The sequence below is a fragment of the Schistocerca cancellata genome, chromosome 6, assembly GCF_023864275.1.
Source record: "Schistocerca cancellata isolate TAMUIC-IGC-003103 chromosome 6, iqSchCanc2.1, whole genome shotgun sequence".
Taxonomy (NCBI): Eukaryota; Metazoa; Arthropoda; class Insecta; order Orthoptera; family Acrididae; genus Schistocerca; species Schistocerca cancellata.
This window is the reverse complement of record NC_064631.1, coordinates 47,768,206-47,785,529: the sequence shown is the minus strand read 5'-3', so window position 1 is coordinate 47,785,529 and position 17,324 is coordinate 47,768,206. Positions and strand designations below refer to the sequence as shown.

The following is a 17,324-nucleotide window of genomic DNA, read 5'->3' as shown; positions in this document are numbered from 1 at the left end:
TTTCCAACCGATTTCTCATACACAAACAGCAGTTGACCGGCGTTGCCTGGAGAAACGTTGTTGTGGTGCCTCGTGTAAGGGGATGAAATGCGTACTATCACGTTTCCGACTTTGATAAAGGTCGGATTGTAGCCTATCGCGATTGCGGTTTATCGTATCGCGACATTGCTGTTCGCTTTGGTCGAGATCCAATGACTGTTAACAGAATATGGAATCGGTGGGTTCAGGAGGGTAATACGGAACGCCGTGCAGGATCCCAACGGCCTCGTATCATTAGCAGTCGAGATGACAGGCATCTCATCCGCATGGCTGTAACGGATCGTGCAGCCACGTCTCGATCCCTGAGTCAACAGATGGGGACGTTTGCAAGACATCTGCTCGAACAGTTCGACGACGTTTGCAGCAGCACGGACTATCAGATCGGAGACCGTGGCTGCGGTTACCCTTGACGGTGCATCACAGACAGGAGCGCCTGCGATGGTGTACTCAACGACGAACCTGGGTGCACGAATGGCAAAAAGTCATTTTTTCGGATGAATCCAGGTTCTGTTTACAGCATCACGATGGTCGCATCCGTGTTTGGCGACATCGCGGTGAACGAATACTGGAAACGTGTATTCGTCTTCGCCATACTGGCGTATCACCCGGCGTGATGGTATGGGGTGCCATTGGGTACACGTCTCGGTCACCTCTTGTTCGTATTGATGGCACTTTGAGCAGTGGACGTTGCATTTCAGATGTGTTACGACCCGTGGCTCTACCCTTAGTTCGATCCCTGCGAAACCGTACCTTTCAGCAGGATAATGCACGACCGCATGTTGCAGTTCCTGTACGGGCCTTTCTGGATACAGAAAATGTTCGACTGCTGCCCTGGCCAGCACATTCTCCAGATCTTTCACCAATTGAAAACGTCTGCTCAATGGTGGCCGAGCAACTGGCTCGTCACAATACGCCAGTCACTACTCTTGATGAACTGTAGTATCGTACTGAAGCTGCTTGGGCGGCTGTACCTGTACACGCCGTCCAATCTCCGTTTGACTCAATGCCCAGGCGTATCAAGGCCAGAGGTGGTTGTTCCGGGTACTGATTTCTCAGGATCTATGCACCCAAATTGCGTGAAAATGTAGTCACATGTCAGTTCTAGTATAATATATTTGTCCAATGTATACCCGTTTATCATCTGCATTTCTTCTCGGTGTAGCAATTTCAATGGCCAGTAGCGTATACCATTCGTCGGAATGCAAGCTGGGAAGAGACAGTGCGAGGTGTACCACGCTGCGCAGAAAATTAGGATAAGTATTGGATTCTTGTGCTCCAGAGGTGAGGCTGGACTGTGGTGTGTGCCCGGCAGGTGAGCGAGTTCGACCGGTGGCAGGAGTGGGCGGACGGCCACTGCCGCCTGGTGTACCCGGCGTCCAGCGAGGAGGCCAAGCGGCACGCGTCCGGCTGGGCCATGCGCAACACCAACAACCACAACGTGCACATCCTCAAGAAGTCCTGCCTCGGCGTGCTCGTCTGCTCGCTGCGCTGCGTGCTGCCGCACGGCGACAAGGTCCACCTGCGGCCCGCCATCTGCGACAAGGCGCGCAAGAAGCAGCAAGGTAGGCGGCAGCGCACAGTGGAGGCAGCGCTGGCGTGTACACGAGTGCTTCTCTGGGAACACCACCATAGGTCTAGACTGAGAAAATAGGGTTACCATTGCTTGGAAGTTATACGTACCAACTTCAAGTTTTAGTTGGAAATGTTCCTAATTTATTTGTTTATGCAGTCATTTGAACCACAGATTAAGTGCCTTCAGGGCCTTCCCTGCATCTAACCAGACATCGTCAATGCTTCAACGTTACTATAAGCAGAATACAGGGGGGTGGACAAAGATACGGGAACACCAAAAACACAGCGCATTACTAACCCTAACACGGTGTAGGAAAAGCGTTGACATCCAAAACAGCATCCAGTAGATTCGGAATGGGTAGATACAGATCCTGTACCGTTTTCAAGGGAAGTCTTATACCATTCGTCTTGCAAAATAGTGGCAAATTCAGCTGACGATGACGGAGGTGGTTAGTGATCGAGCACCCTTCTCTTCAAATTAGACCACAGAAGCTCAATAATACACTCCAGGAAATTGAAATAAGAACACCGTGAATTCATTGTCCCAGGAAGGGGAAACTTTATTGACACATTCCTGGGGTCAGATACATCACATGATCACACTGACAGAACCACAGGCACATAGACACAGGCAACAGAGCATGCACAATGTCGGCACTAGTACAGTGTATATCCACCTTTCGCAGCAATGCAGGCTGCTATTTTCCCATGGAGACGATCGTAGAGATGCTGGATGTAGTCCTGTGGAACGGCTTGCCATGCCATTTCCACCTGGCGCCTCAGTTGGACCAGCGTTCGTGCTGGACGTGCAGACCGCGTGAGACGACGCTTCATCCAGTCCCAAACATGCTCAATGGGGGACAGATCCGGAATCTTGCTGGCCAGGGTAGTTGACTTACACCTTCTAGAACACGTTGGGTGGCACGGGATACATGCGGACGTGCATTGTCCTGTTGGAACAGCAAGTTCCCTTGCCGGTCTAGGAATGGTAGAACGATGGGTTCGATGACGGTTTGGATGTACCGTGCACTATTCAGTGTCCCCTCGACGATCACCAGTGGTGTACGGCCAGTATAGGAGATCGCTCCCCACACCATGATGCCGGGTGTTGGCCCTGTGTGCCTCGGTCGTATGCAGTCCTAATTGTGGCTCTCACCTGCACGGCGCCAAACACGCATACGACCATCATTGGTACCAAGGCAGAAGCGACTCTCATCGCTGAAGACGACACGTCTCCATTCGTCCCTCCATTCACGCCTGTCGCGACACCACTGGAGGCGGGCTGCACGATGTTGGGGCGTGAGCGGAAGACGGCCTAACGGTGTGCGGGACCGTAGCCCAGCTTCATGGAGACGGTTGCGAATGGTCCTCGCCGATACCCCAGGAGCAACAGTGTCCCTAATTTGCTGGGAAATGGCGGTGCGGTCCCCTACGGCACTGCGTAGGATCCTACGGTCTTGGCGTGCATCCGTGCGTCGCTGCGGTCCGGTCCCAGGTCGACGGGCACGTGCACCTTCCGCCGACCACTGGCGACAACATCGATGTACTGTGGAGACCTCATGCCCCACGTGTTGAGCAATTCGGCGGTACGTCCACCCGGCCTCCCGCATGCCCAGTATACGCCCTCGCTCAAAGTCCGTCAACTGCACATACGGTTCACGTCCACGCTGTCGCGGCATGCTACCAGTGTTAAAGACTGCGATGGAGCTCCGTATGCCACGGCAAACTGGCTGACACTGACGGCGGCGGTGCACAAATGCTGCGCAGCTAGCGCCATTCGACGGCCAACACCGCGGTTCCTGGTGTGTCCGCTGTGCCGTGCGTGTGATCATTGCTTGTACAGCCCTCTCGCAGTGTCCGGAGCAAGTATGGTGGGTCTGACACACCGGTGTCAATGTGTTCTTTTTTCCATTTCCAGGAGTGTACTTAGATATTGTGATTGTGCTGGCCAGGGAAGATCGACAGTTCATCCTAATGCTCACAAAACCAGTCCTTCAATTATTCAAAAACAGTCTTTATCGCATTTATTATTATTATACCGCCAACAGGTTTCAACCCGACGTAGGGGTCATCCTCTGGGCGTTTACACCATTGGTCGAGTGCTGGTGGTGTCACTCCTAGTTTCCTGCCGTTATGTAGACAGGAGTGACACCACCAGCAGTCGACCAATGGTGTAAACGCCCAGAACATGACCCCTACGTCGAGTTGGAACCGGTTGGCGGTATCATAACAATAAATGCGTTTAAGACTGTTTTTGAATAATTGATTAGTCATACTAATCGCTGCTTCATCTCCACATCCATGTTGTCCAAAAACCAGTCCTTGGCTATGCGAACTGTGTGAGAAGGGTTCCTGTTGTCTTGGATCACAGTATCGCCATTGAAGAACATACACTGTACTATGGGATGGACCTCATCAGCCAAAATCGTCACAAAATCCTTGGCAGTAGTGTGACCTCGCAGAGTAGCCATAGCTGTCCAAATCATCGCCGAACCTACTCCACATTTCACTCTTGAGGCGTAAACTCGGCCGGCCGGTGTGGCTGAGCGGTTCTAGGCGCTACAGTCTGGAATCGCGCGACCGCTACGGTCGCAGGTTCGAATCCTGCCTCGGTCATGGAGCTAAGATTAGTTAGGTTAAAGTAGTTCTAAGTTCTGGGGGACTGATGACCTCAGAAGTTAAGTCCCATAGTGCTCAGAGCCATTTGAACCATTTGAAGGCAAACTCGGCCTGAAGTTGGAAACAAGACTCATTCGACCAAATCAGAATATTTCATTGCTCCAACTTTCACGTTTTATGACTTTGGCACCACGTTTTCCTGTTACGGGTATTTGCACCACTCATGTGCGGCCTTGGAATACCAGCTCGCCCTGCACGTCCCTGCTAATGGAGCTCCCGCCGTCTTGTTTTGGTGCTGACAGAGTTCACGAGTGCGACATTTGGTTTTTTACTGACTTTTGCAACTGTTGTCCTCTTATTTTTCCTCACAATCCTTCTCAATGACAATCAGTCACGATCACTCCACACACACTGTCATCCGCGTTCTAACTTACAGGATGATGTCTTTCGCCTTCACTGTATGAGGTATAAATCTTCCACACGGTGATTCTTGAAACACGGAAAAGCTCAGCTACCAGCATCAACAATATGCTCACTTTCGAAGTCACTGAGCTCCAATATAATGCACTCACAACTACACAGAAAACTGTCTGACCACTACTGGCACTTCAAATGTATTGGAGACACTGCATAGATGCTATTCGTGGTCGGAATACAACACTGCAACCTGAAAGCTTGACATTTATCTTCGAGCACGGGCTTCTCGCAGTAATTCCATCCTTTTGTCCACCTCCTGTATAATATAATAACATGAATAACACGCAAGTAATCGTAATAATATGTGTAGTACATGATGAGTATATAATCACAATTGTGCACATGTACTAAATATACTCTAGTCATTACTACATCTATTGTTATTACTTATATACTGCTGACATAGATTTAAGAATCTCTGGAAATTTGTCAGTAATATAAAAACTGCATCAGCATTTTTACACACGATATTGGTCAAGTACAAAAGGCCAAAACGTTGAAGAATCTAGGAAAGGTAATGAATTAGAAAAATTTGCTGTAGTTCAAAGGAACACAAAATGGAAATGGAGTCATGAATAACTAAAAATACATAAAATAAAGAGTGCATATCAAGAAGTGCCAGAGTAATGCATTACAATATGGCAGTGAAACTAGAATGCCTCTGAGCAAGCGAATGCCTACCACTGAATTGTAAATTAGACAGACTAAAAACATTAGAGAGAACATATTTGGTCCCATAAGAAGCAAACGAATCTGGCAGTTAAAAGGTATTGATGAGGAATATCATAAGACATAATTTTGACACTTACACAGGATGAATGACAGTAATCTGACGAAACACATCTACGAGTATCTGACGGAACAGAAACCAAGACGGATCTAAGTAACTAGGAAAAATTTACGTGAGCAAAACATAAAAGTAGGACACACATACACACACATGGTAAAAAAAGCTGAAAAAGTACTGGACGAAATGTAAAGAGTCTGCGAGAAGGAAATGAGACAGTCGAGTAGCCGCTAGTCGTCCGAAGCGGAAGGAATTTTTTCGATTATATGTAGAAAACAGAATTCTGTAAATTTCAGTCTTATTCAAATTTTGTTTGGCGATTTCTTCATTACTTTCTTGTTGAATGTGTATATTGACATCGAACGAAATGTGTGGCAGCAGCACAAAAGGATTCAAATGTAGAGAAGGACTTGACTGGTTACAGGAAGAACGAGAAGTAATAAGTTAAGGTTAGCGGATGAGCTACAAGAAGACAACAGAAACAGATGTGCATTATTTACGGTGTGACAGTGATACTGGTTCACTGATGGACTGAAGGAAAACAGCTGCGATATGGCGAGAGGTAAAATATATATTGATGTTAGTAGATAAAATTTCAGTCTCTTTTTGAATGCTGAGTGGTTTTGTGTGGGACAGAGGTTACTGGTTAGTTGATTCGAGGATCATATAGCTAAAATAGAAAAGGAGCTAAGGAAGACGACACGTTGAGGTCCTGTCGACGGGTATGTCATTAGAGGCGGAAGAAAATGACAGGTATCTTGGCACACTTGTTGCATAATCAGTGTGTTCTTAGTTTATTGATATACGTATTACAGTTATTTTCGTCAGGAGAATCAATCAGTATTTTTTGATTTACTTTTCTCGTATGTTCAGTTTTGCAAATAATAGTTAATAATAGTAATAGTGAATAATGTAGTCATGAGTTATATTATTTAGCATTTCTGATATTCCAAATAAAGACACACATGCATGAAATATGTTCGTATACTCCATTTATTGACATTCAAACGTTTTCGGTTGAATTCACATAAAAACTTTGACATACACTTACTGCCACGGTCCTATGGTGTGCCATGATCTGAACTTGCACTGTTTAACTGGTGACGTGGTCCGGTTTGGCGGGCGCAGCAGCCGATGTACATATAAGTTCTAACAATAAGAACTAGATCACCTATTACTGACCAGAGTATTTTAACTAAATTATAATTGCAGAAATTGATTATAGAAATACTGAAAGGCGCCATGGCGTACTTAATGAAACGTAAACACAGACTTTATAGTCAGTATTGGGTAGTTTACATTCTTTTAGCCTTATATTTACATCGTAAGAAGTTTTAACCATCAAAGATTATTTTAATGAAACATGCTATTACTTTGCCAGACATGTTACTATTATTTGTGCCAGAACATTTGATCGTATAGAGTGATGTCGCGAGCCGGCCGCGGTGGCCGAGTAGTTCTAGGCCCTTCAGTCCGGAACAGCGCGACTGCTACGATCTCAGGTTCGAATCCTGCCTCGGGCAAGGATGTCTGTGATATCCTTAGGTTAGTTACGTTTAAGTAGTTCTACGTTCTAGGGAACTGATGACCTCAGATGTTAAGTCCCATAGTGCTCAGAGTCATGTGAACCATTTTTGAGTGATGTCGCGTTTTCGTTTCTATTATATTAGGAATATAACAGTGTATAATGACAAACAAAGATTGGTTCTGTAAAATTAGGAAATAGCGATATTAATTAAGCGTGCGTATAACACAGTAAATAACAGTTACAATGAGTGGAAAATAAAAGTTGCAATGTTAAGCTTTAACGTACGTAATACATGGTCCTACAACTTTTTTACACTGAAGAGCCAAAGAAACTGGTGCACCTGCCTAATATCGTGTAGGACCCCCGCAAGCACGTATAAGCGCCGCAACACGACCTGGCATGGACTCGACTAACGTCTGAAGTAGTGCTGGAGGGAACTGACACCATGAATTCTGCAGGACTGTCCCTAAATCCGTAAGAGTACGAGGGGATGGGGATCTCTGCTAAACAGCACGTTGCAAGGCGTCCCAGATATGCGCAGTAATGCTCTTTTGTGGGGAGTCTGGTGGCCATCGGAAGTGTTTAAACTCAGAAGAGTGTTCCTGGAGCCACTGCAGCAATTCTAGACGTGTGGGGTGTCGCATTGTCCTGTGGAATTGCCCAAGAACGACGGAATGCACAATGGACGTGAATGGAAGCAGGTGATCAGACAGGATGCTTACGTACGTGTCACCTGTCAAAGTCCTATGTAGACTGTCATGGGTCCCTTATCACTCCAACTGCACACGTCCCACACCATTACAGTGTCTCCACCAGCTTGAACATTCCAATGCTGACATGCAGGGTCCATGGATTAATGAAGTTGTCTCCATACCCGTACATGTCCATTCACTAGATACAATTTGAAACGAGACTCGTCCGACCAGGCAACATGTTTCCAGTCATCAACAGTCTAGTATCGGTGTTGACGGGCTCAGGCAAGGCGTAAAGCTTTGCGTCGCGCAATCAAGTGTACACGAATGGGCCAACAGTTCGGAAAGCCCATATCGATGAAGTTTCGTTGAATGATTCGCACGCTGGCACCTGTTGACAGCCCAGCATTGAAATGTGAATAAATCTGTGGAAATGTTGCACTTCTATCACATTGAACGATTCTCTACAGTCGTCTTTGGTCCCGTTCTTCCAATATCTTTTTCCGGCCCCAGTGATGTCGGAGATTTGATGTTTTACCGGATTCCTGCTATTGGCGGCACATTCGTGAAATGGACGAAGCCGGCCATTGTGGCCGAGCGGTTCTAGGCGCTTCAGTCTGGAACCGCGAGACCGCTATGGTCGCAGTTTCTACATCTACATGGATACTCTGCAAATCACATTTCAGTACCTGGCAGAGGGTTCATCGAACCACCTTCACAATTCTCTATTATTCCAATCTCGTAGAGCGCGCGGAAAGAATGAACACCTATATCTTTCCGTACGAGCTCTGATTTCCCTTATTTTATCGTGGTGATCGTTCCGCCCTATGTAGGTCGGTGTCAACAAAATATTTTCTCATTCGGAGGAGGAAGTTCGTGATTGGAATTTCGTGAGAAGATTCCGTCGCAACGAAAAACGCCTTTCTTTTAATGATATCCAGTCCAAATCCTGTATCATTTCTGTGACACTCTCTCCCACATTCCGCGATAATACAAAACGTGCTGCGTTTCTTTGAACTTTTTCGATGTGCTCCGTCAGTCCTACCTGGTAAGGATCCACCGTTCAGCAGTATTCTAAAAGAGGATGGAAGAGCGTAGTGTAGGCAGTCTCGAGTCCTGCCTCGGGCATGGATGTGTGTTTTGTCCTTAGGTTAGTTAGGTTTAAGTAGTTCTAAGTTCTAGGGGACTGCTGACCTTAGATGTTAAGTCCCATAGTGCTCGGAGCCATTTGAAATGGTCGAACTGGAAGATCGCCGCTTCATCACCACCTCGGAGATGCTGTGTCCCATCGCTCGTGCTCCGACTATAACGCCACGTTCAGACTCACTCAGATCTCGATAACCTGCCATTGTAGCAGCAGTAACCGATGTAACAATTGCGCCCGACATTTGTTGTCGCCGGATTAGCCGAGCGGTCTAAGGCGCTGCAGTCATGGACTGTGCGGCTGGTCCCGGCGGAGGTTCGAGTCCTCCCTCGGGCACGGGTGTGTGTCTTTGTCCTTAGGATAATTTAGGTTAAGTAGTGTGTAAGCTTAGGGACTGATGACCTTAGCAGTTAAGTGCCATAAGATTTCACACACACTTGTTATCTTATATAGGCCTTGCGGACCGCAGTGACGTATTCTGGCTGTTTACATATATCTGTATTTGAATACACATGTTTGTACCAGTTTCTTTGGCGCTTCAATGTTGTAAAAAGGTGTATCGTATGCTACGAGGGCAGTTCAATAAGTAATGCAACACATTTTTTTTCTCGGCCAATTTTGGTTGAAAAAACCGGAAATTTCTTGTGGAATATTTTCAAACATTCCCGCTTCGTCTCGTATAGTTTCATTGACTTCCGACAGGTGGCAGCGCTGTACGGAGCTGTTAAAATGGCGTCTGTAACGGATGTGCGTTGCAAACAACGGGCAGTGATCGAGTTTGTTTTGGCGGAAAACCAGGGCATCTCAGATATTCATAGGCGCTTGCACAATGTGTACGGTGATCTGCCAGTGGACAAAAGCACGGTGAGTCGTTGGGCAAAGCGTGTGTCGTCATCGCCGCAAGGTCAAGCAAGACTGTCTGATCTGCCGCGTGCGGGCCGGCCGTGCACAGCTGTGACTCCTGCAATGGCGGAGCGTGCGAACACACTCGTTCGAGATGATCGATGGTCAAACGATCAACTCTGAAGTGTATTGTGCTACTCTTCAGAAATTGAAGTAACGACTTCAGCGTGTTCGTAGGCACAAAAATCTGAACGAACTTCTCCTTCTTCATCACAACGCAAGACCTCACACAAGTCTTCGCACCCGAGAGGAGCTCACAAAACTTCAGTGGACTGTTCTTCCTCATGCACCCTACAGCCCCGATCTCGCACCGTCGGATTTCCATATGTTTGGCCCAATGAAGGACGCAATCCGTGGGAGGCACTACGCGGATAATGAAGAAGTTATTGATGCAGTACGACGTTGGCTCCGACATCGACCAGTGGAATGGTACCGTGCAGGCATACAGGCCCTCATTTCAAGATGGCGTAAGGCCGTAGCATTGAATGCAGATTACGTTGAAAAATAGTGTTGAGTAGCTAAAAGATTGGGGAATAACCTGGTGTATTTCAATGCTGAATAAAACAACCCCTGCTTCAGAAAAAAAATGTGTTGCATTACTTATGAACTGCCCTCGTACAATTACTTCGTCTCGCTCTGTTATTACAGCAGCAGTCGTCGGTAAACAGGGCTTTTGTCTGAGCATCAGAACACCGAAGGACGGTGACGAGGCGGACCGTTTTGTTGTGCGCAGGCAAGCCGTGCCCGAACCGGCAGTGCTCGGGGCGGCTGGAGATCCTGGCGTGCCGCGGCCACTGCGGCTACCCCGTGACGCACTTCTGGCGCCACACGGAGCACGCCATCTTCTTCCAGGCCAAGGGCGTGCACGACCACCCGCGGCCCGAGGCCAAGTCCGCCTCGGAGGCGCGCCGCAGCCTGGGCGCCGGGCGCCGCGTGCGCGGGCTGGCCGTGCTGCTCGCCAGGGACGCCGCTCTGGGCTCCAAGGTGCGTGTGCAGCCGCGCCGCCGCCTGCTGCCTGCTGCCTGCTGCCTGCTGCCTGCTCGAGTCGTCCGAAGTCTCAGCACTGGGCTGCTGCAGCTCTCCACGCTACTCTATCCTGTGAACACCTCTTCATCTCCAAACAACTACTGCAACCTACAACCCGCTGAATCTGCTTACTGTATTCATCTCTTGGTCTCCCACTACGATTTTTACACACACACCCTCCCCCCTCCCTCCAAACTATTCCGTTCAATACGAAAGTGGTGATCCTCTGATGTCTCAGAATATGTGCTACCAACCGATCCCTTCTTTTAGCCGGGTTGTGCAACAAATTCCCCCCCCCCTCCCCCCTCCCCATTTTTATTCAGTACCTACTCATCATTTTTGTAATCTACCCACCTAATTTTCAGTATTCTTCTGTGGCACCATATTTCAAAACCTTCTATTCTCTTTTTGCCTAAATTGTTTATCGTCCATACTTTACTTCTATACATAGATACACTCCATATATATATATATATATATATATATATATATATATATATATATATATATACACTCCTGGAAATTGAAATAAGAACACCGTGAATTCATTGTCCCAGGAAGGGGAAACTTTATTGACACATTCCTGGGGTCAGATACATCACATGATCACACTGACAGAACCACAGGCACATAGACACAGGCAACAGAGCATGCACAATGTCGGCACTAGCACAGTGTATATCCACCTTTCGCAGCAATGCAGGCTGCTATTCTCCCATGGAGACGATCGTAGAGATGCTGGATGTAGTCCTGTGGAACGGCTTGCCATGCCATTTCCACCTGGCGCCTCAGTTGGACCAGCGTTCGTGCTGGACGTGCAGACCGCGTGAGACGACGCTTCATCCAGTCCCAAACATGCTCAATGGGGGACAGATCCGGAGATCTTGCTGGCCAGGGTAGTTGACTTACACCTTCTAGAGCACGTTGGGTGGCACGGGATACATGCGGACGTGCATTGTCCTGTTGGAACAGCAAGTTCCCTTGCCCGTCTAGGAATGGTAGAACGATGGGTTCGATGACGGTTTGGATGTACCGTGCACTATTCAGTGTCCCCTCGACGATCACCAGTGGTGTACGGCCAGTGTAGGAGATCGCTCCCCACACCATGATGCCGAGTTTGGTGCACTTGACATCACTTGCGTGAGGTTCAGCGTGAAATGAACATATTTTACAACAAAAAGATGTTTAAAACCTGAAGATGACGGCAAAGACTGTTGAAACCGGTTGTCTTAAATAAAGAAATATTTTATGCGATCTTGGCTTTTGAATGGTTTTTAACTCCTCAAATACTCTTTTATTTTCGTCGTTCCTCATTAGATGTACAGATTGAACAGTAGGGGATATGAATTGCATCCCTTTCTTGCACACGTTGTTAATGCGACCACTTCGTACTCTAGTCTTCTTCCCTAATCGTTTCTCCTTTCGTGTTAAGTTACCTACCTTTGTATATAACTTAGACCTATTGTTCTGAGAATTTCGAACATTCTGCACAATTTTACACTGTCGAACACTTTATGTAATTACACACATCCTGTGAAGGTCCCTTGATTTTTTTAAGTCTTGCTTTCATTATTATTAAACGCATCGCCAAAACTAGCTGTCTGATGCCGTCACCTTTACGAAAACCAACCTGATGGTCTCACGAAAATGTTCAGGTTAAATATCCATTTTTCGCAAAACTGTTTCGTTAAAAGCTAACTGTAAAAAAATTACTCGACTAGTTTCTGAGTTCTCATTGTTTTAACAATAACCACTGACAAATTTTAAAGCGAAACACATCAGTAGCGTCCTCTGTTGGTGTTCTGTGAAGAGATAAAGGGCGAGCCTCGTATCTTCAAGGTCACGCCACCTGATAGCTGCCGCCTTGCGCATTTCCGTTTATCGCCGGTTCACTGTCTAGCTTGGCAGGAAGTCATCGCGTCATAACCGCTGACGTCACGCTTGTCTGTTCCGAGTAAGGTGGCACTGTGCTTATACAGTCACGACATATTCCGTAGGAGCAGTCTTCAAGTCGGTACTAATGTACATTCCCACGGTTTCGCACAGTTTCCTGGTAGCACAGGACTGTTCTCCAAACAAGTCCACGATCGGTTTCCTCGCTCTCGTTCTACCATGTGTTTCCGTAAGAGCGAGCAAAAATGTAACAGAACACAGAGAATGCCCCAGTGAACAATTTGAGTTAGGGAACCTAGGGTCGGAGAAGCCAGCTTAAGGGGACCCGGAGGTGGTCAAATCCAAAAAAATTACGATTTTTTTTTCTTTTTTTTTTTGGCTACCGAAAATTAATTGGAACATTCCTCTTTACTGTAAACTTTGAATTATTGTTCTACTCGCCCTAGAATTGGAGTTATTACCATTTTCCCCCACGCCTGCAGAGAAAATGGGCGGCCGCTGAATGCATGTAACACCCTCTCGTGACTTCCTGGCGAACTGCTTGGGATTTTCTCGGCCTGTTACGCATACAGCGCGTTATGTTACGCATACAGAGAGTGTGCAAGGGTTGGCTACATTGTTTTCTGTGACAAATGAAGCGCTAAGAGCGCGGAACATCGTCTCTTTGCTGTTTACCGTTTAGAATTAGTTCAGTGTTGCGCCTGTTGTTGGTAGTATTATACTTCTTGTATAAAGCGTTGTTCTGGTTACGATGCCACGTTTTAGTAACCGTGTATATAAGAAGAGGAAGAAAGTAGGGAAAAGAAAATTACTACTAATACCAAGTTGCGATGCTACATTTACTGAAACAGTGCGTTCTTCTGCTAAGCAACACATGGCCGGCCATAGCCCTGTGACATCTTTTAGCAAGAAGCTGACTGGTGGAAGTGACAGATTTCGTGAATATGTTAGTGACTCTGTACGAGCACTAAGAAATATATGCAATAAAACCAATTTTTCATGACTTAGCACAGCCAGAATTGTTACACAAATGTCTACACGGAAAGACGCAGAATCCTAATGAGAGTGTAAACAATTTGATTTGGAAAGTGATTCCTAAAAGGGTGTTTGTAAGCATAAAAACACTTCACTTTGGCATTTATGATGCAATAGCAACCTACAACCCAGGGAGCAGTGTGAAGTGTGAAGTTCTGAAGGCATTAGGATTTACAGCTGGGGTGAACACTGTACGAGCACTAAGAAATATTGACAGAGAAAGGATAAGAGGAGCAGAAAGAAGAGAAAGGCATATGAAGTATGATGGAATAACAGGCCAGAAAAGAAGACACAAGAGGAAGCTTTTGGAGGATGAAGAAGAAGACCCTGATAATCCATCCTATAGTGCAGGAATGTATTGAGAAACTTTGATAGCCATTTCCCGTAAATTAGAATTTTTCGAATATGAGGAACATTTTCTCAAAATTCACTCAAGCTAGAGAGATGAAATTTTTATACAGCACTCCTAGTGGTCAAACTTACATTGTAACACAGCCATTTGGCAATATGTTCAGTAGTTTCATTTCATTTTAATTATAAAGCAATTATTTCTAAAAAAAAATTTGGGTCATTAATAAAAAAAATAATTGGAAGAAAACTAGAAAATATACTCCAAAATCCCTCTGTCATAACTGCAATACTGAACCACTCTATATGTCAAAAAAAATTCAAATTTTTCTATTTGGTAGTTTATTCATAAATGTTCCTCAAACTTAGTGATTTTAACATGGCAGCATAGGCACCTCCGGCTCCCCTTAAGGAGATATGGAAGTATACTTGTCTGCCACTTTATGCAGCATTACTATTTTGCAGCTTATTTACAACTAACATGCGTAAAAGTTTACACGTACTGTGAGGTTTATTTACGTGTACATACTTTATTTCCTGCAAGGAAACAAGGAGGACGAGCCTGATTACTAGGAAGCCATGATGCAGGTTTTGTTTACTTTACTTGTCCATAAGATGGCTCTGTTTTATTGTATTTACATTGCCCCATGACAGAACGTACTATGAATCAACGGCAGACCCTTTCATTACTCAGTGCTATTCAGGGACGTACAGTGCAGTACGATGGATCAGTACCGGTACAGTTTCGCAAAACTCACTGAAGTACACCTTGTATATGGGGAAGTACGTTGCAATGCTCTCGCTGCTGAAAGGCTGTACAGGGAACGATTTCCTAACAGGCTTCATCCGTCACGATGAATGACGAATGCGGGGGACTGGTTCATTGGAAAGAAGAAGCGAGGAACCTGGCAACACGAGGATCAAACTTGGGATATTTGTCATGGTGCGTCGGGATCTTGTTCGCGGATTCATGCTTGCATTGAGGTTGATGGCTGTCAGTCTCAGCACGTTTCGTAAGATGCAGTACTAATAGTACGATAATTGTGCCAATGATGGTATTTCCACTTAATTGTAAGTAATGGAAATAAAAAATACACAGGGATGTGGTTTTATTCCTGTTATCTCCTCAAGCTGGCTGCTCCGATTCCAGGTTCCCTACATCAAATTGTTCAATGGAGCATCCTCTATGTCCTGTTAAATTTTTACGCGCTTTTACCGAAACGCCTTGTATAAATGAGCTTGACTCGTTTCATTGTAAAAAATAATATCACTGTAGGAACGTCGTTTTCTAAATCCGCTTTCATCTTCTCGGAAGACTGTCAGCTCGAACTGTTATTTGAGATGTCGTAGTAAAATTTGTATGCAGCATTCAGCAAGCTGTTGCCTCCGCAGTTTCCGCATTCGTACCTATTCCTTTCTTTTGAACAGAGAGATAACTTCCGATGTGTTCCACGAGTTGCAGATCTCGCACCTCTTCCAGCTTATGTTGATCAGATAACAATGAAATATAAATGAACATACAGCTAGATACACAGGAGACTAAACATGTACGGGTACGACCTTAACTAACCAAAGCTATTAAAAACTGCCGGCCGCGGTGGTCTAGCGGTTCTAGGCGCTCAGTCCGGAACCGCGCGACTGCTACGGTCGCAGGTTCGAATCCTGCCTCGGGCATGGATGTGTGTGATGTCCTTAGGTTAGTTAGGTTTAAGTAGTTCTAAGTTCTAGGGGACTGATGACCACAGATGTTAAGTCCCATAGTGCTCAGAGCCATTTGAACCATTTATTAAAAACTAACGTATTTATTTAGAGTAGTTTACGGTATCCTACGGTAGATTTACAACTCTGTCTGCACTTACTGCCGATGAGACTGCCTGCCCTGCTGGAAGACGTGCCTTCAGTGGTATGAAAGGTGACGTGGCTACTGCGTGACGGTTCTGATCTCTTGAGTGTGTAGCTGAAACACTAGTTCAGAGAGATGACTCGCACTTGCTTGGGATTGATCTCAAGTGTGCTTTGAGTCATTGAAACCAACACTGTCAAAGATCTTGACGTACCTCCCTTAGAAGGCACTTCCGGTCATATGTCCATATGACCTTATTTCCTCCTTATGCTGTCGTGTCTCAGGTATCGTTTCCTGCAGTTTGTCACAATGTGGCATAATTATCTTGTATAAATGACACACAGAAAGAGAGAGACTAAACATTAGTGGCCCGTTTCGGCAGAGTGGTGACCGTGGCTTTCCTTCCGCAGCTGCTGTCCCTGCGTGAGAACAAGAGGCCGGCAGACGGTAGCTGCGACAGCAGCCCCCGGAACAGCCTGTGCGCGCTGGAGCCGCCCCCGCCGCTCATCTCGGACACCGAGAAAGGTACGTCCGGCCACTGCAACAGCTCGCCACTTCTTTCCAGTTTCAGCTCATATTCTTATCTGTACGAGGGTAATCTTTTAACACCCTGAAAAAATAAAGTTCCTTTAATTACCATTCAAAAACAATCGTGAGTTTCTGAACGTTCTTTCTTAAGTTAAGAACGACACGTTTCGCCCGGATAGGGCATTATCAGGTTATCTCATGCAGACGAGGACAGGCGTAGCAGCGCAGAGCGTGACGTCGTGCACAAATCGTAAACAGCCGTACGCTACTTCAACCCCAGAGGCCAGCTCGCGCGGGCGAGGTCCTGTTGTGCCCTGCTATGCCTGTCGTCGCCTCCATGAAATAACCTGATGATGCCCTATACGGGCGAAACGTGTTCCTCTTAAGGGGCTCCGGAACGCCCTATACTTGCGATGTTAAAATAACGCTTATAAATTACATCTTTCCTCACAAAGTATTTGAGGTAGAAAGTTGAACTTTTTACAGATTATTTATTGGAATATGGGCTACAACTTAACACAGGGATTTTACAAAATTTTAGTTCAGTTATTAAAGATGATTTTTTTTTTTCAATTGTAATGAAAATTCACAACATTTTTTTGCAATTTTTTATTTATATATTCAAAAATATACAGTTTTGTGGAAAAAGGCTGTGTTAAATTATGCAGAAGGTACTGTCTAACATTTACTGAAAGTTTGAAACAAATATGTTTGCAAGATCCTTAGAAAACATGTAATTAGTATGAGAAAATAAAAGTTTTGGGAATCGAGCGAAGAAGATTGGATTAACTTTTTAGTGCATTCCAGGTCCATAGGATGGATTATCTTCATCCTCTGCAAACTCCTCCTGCAGCTTCCTCTTGTTCCTCCTCCTGTTTACTCTTGCTTGT

General features: G+C 45.8%; 1 protein-coding gene across 2 annotated transcripts in view; it reads left to right on the top strand.

The window, feature by feature from the left end:
- Nucleotides 1-17,324, top strand: part of LOC126191546 (uncharacterized) — an 84,588-nt gene that overhangs the window by 56,774 nt on the left and 10,490 nt on the right. For both annotated transcript variants that reach the window (XM_049932456.1, XM_049932455.1), the window contains exons 3-5: nucleotides 1,352-1,601; nucleotides 10,495-10,745; nucleotides 16,317-16,431. In XM_049932456.1, coding sequence (XP_049788413.1) covers nucleotides 1,352-1,601; nucleotides 10,495-10,745; nucleotides 16,317-16,431 — 616 coding nt within the window. The remainder of the gene's footprint in view (nucleotides 1-1,351; nucleotides 1,602-10,494; nucleotides 10,746-16,316; nucleotides 16,432-17,324) is intronic.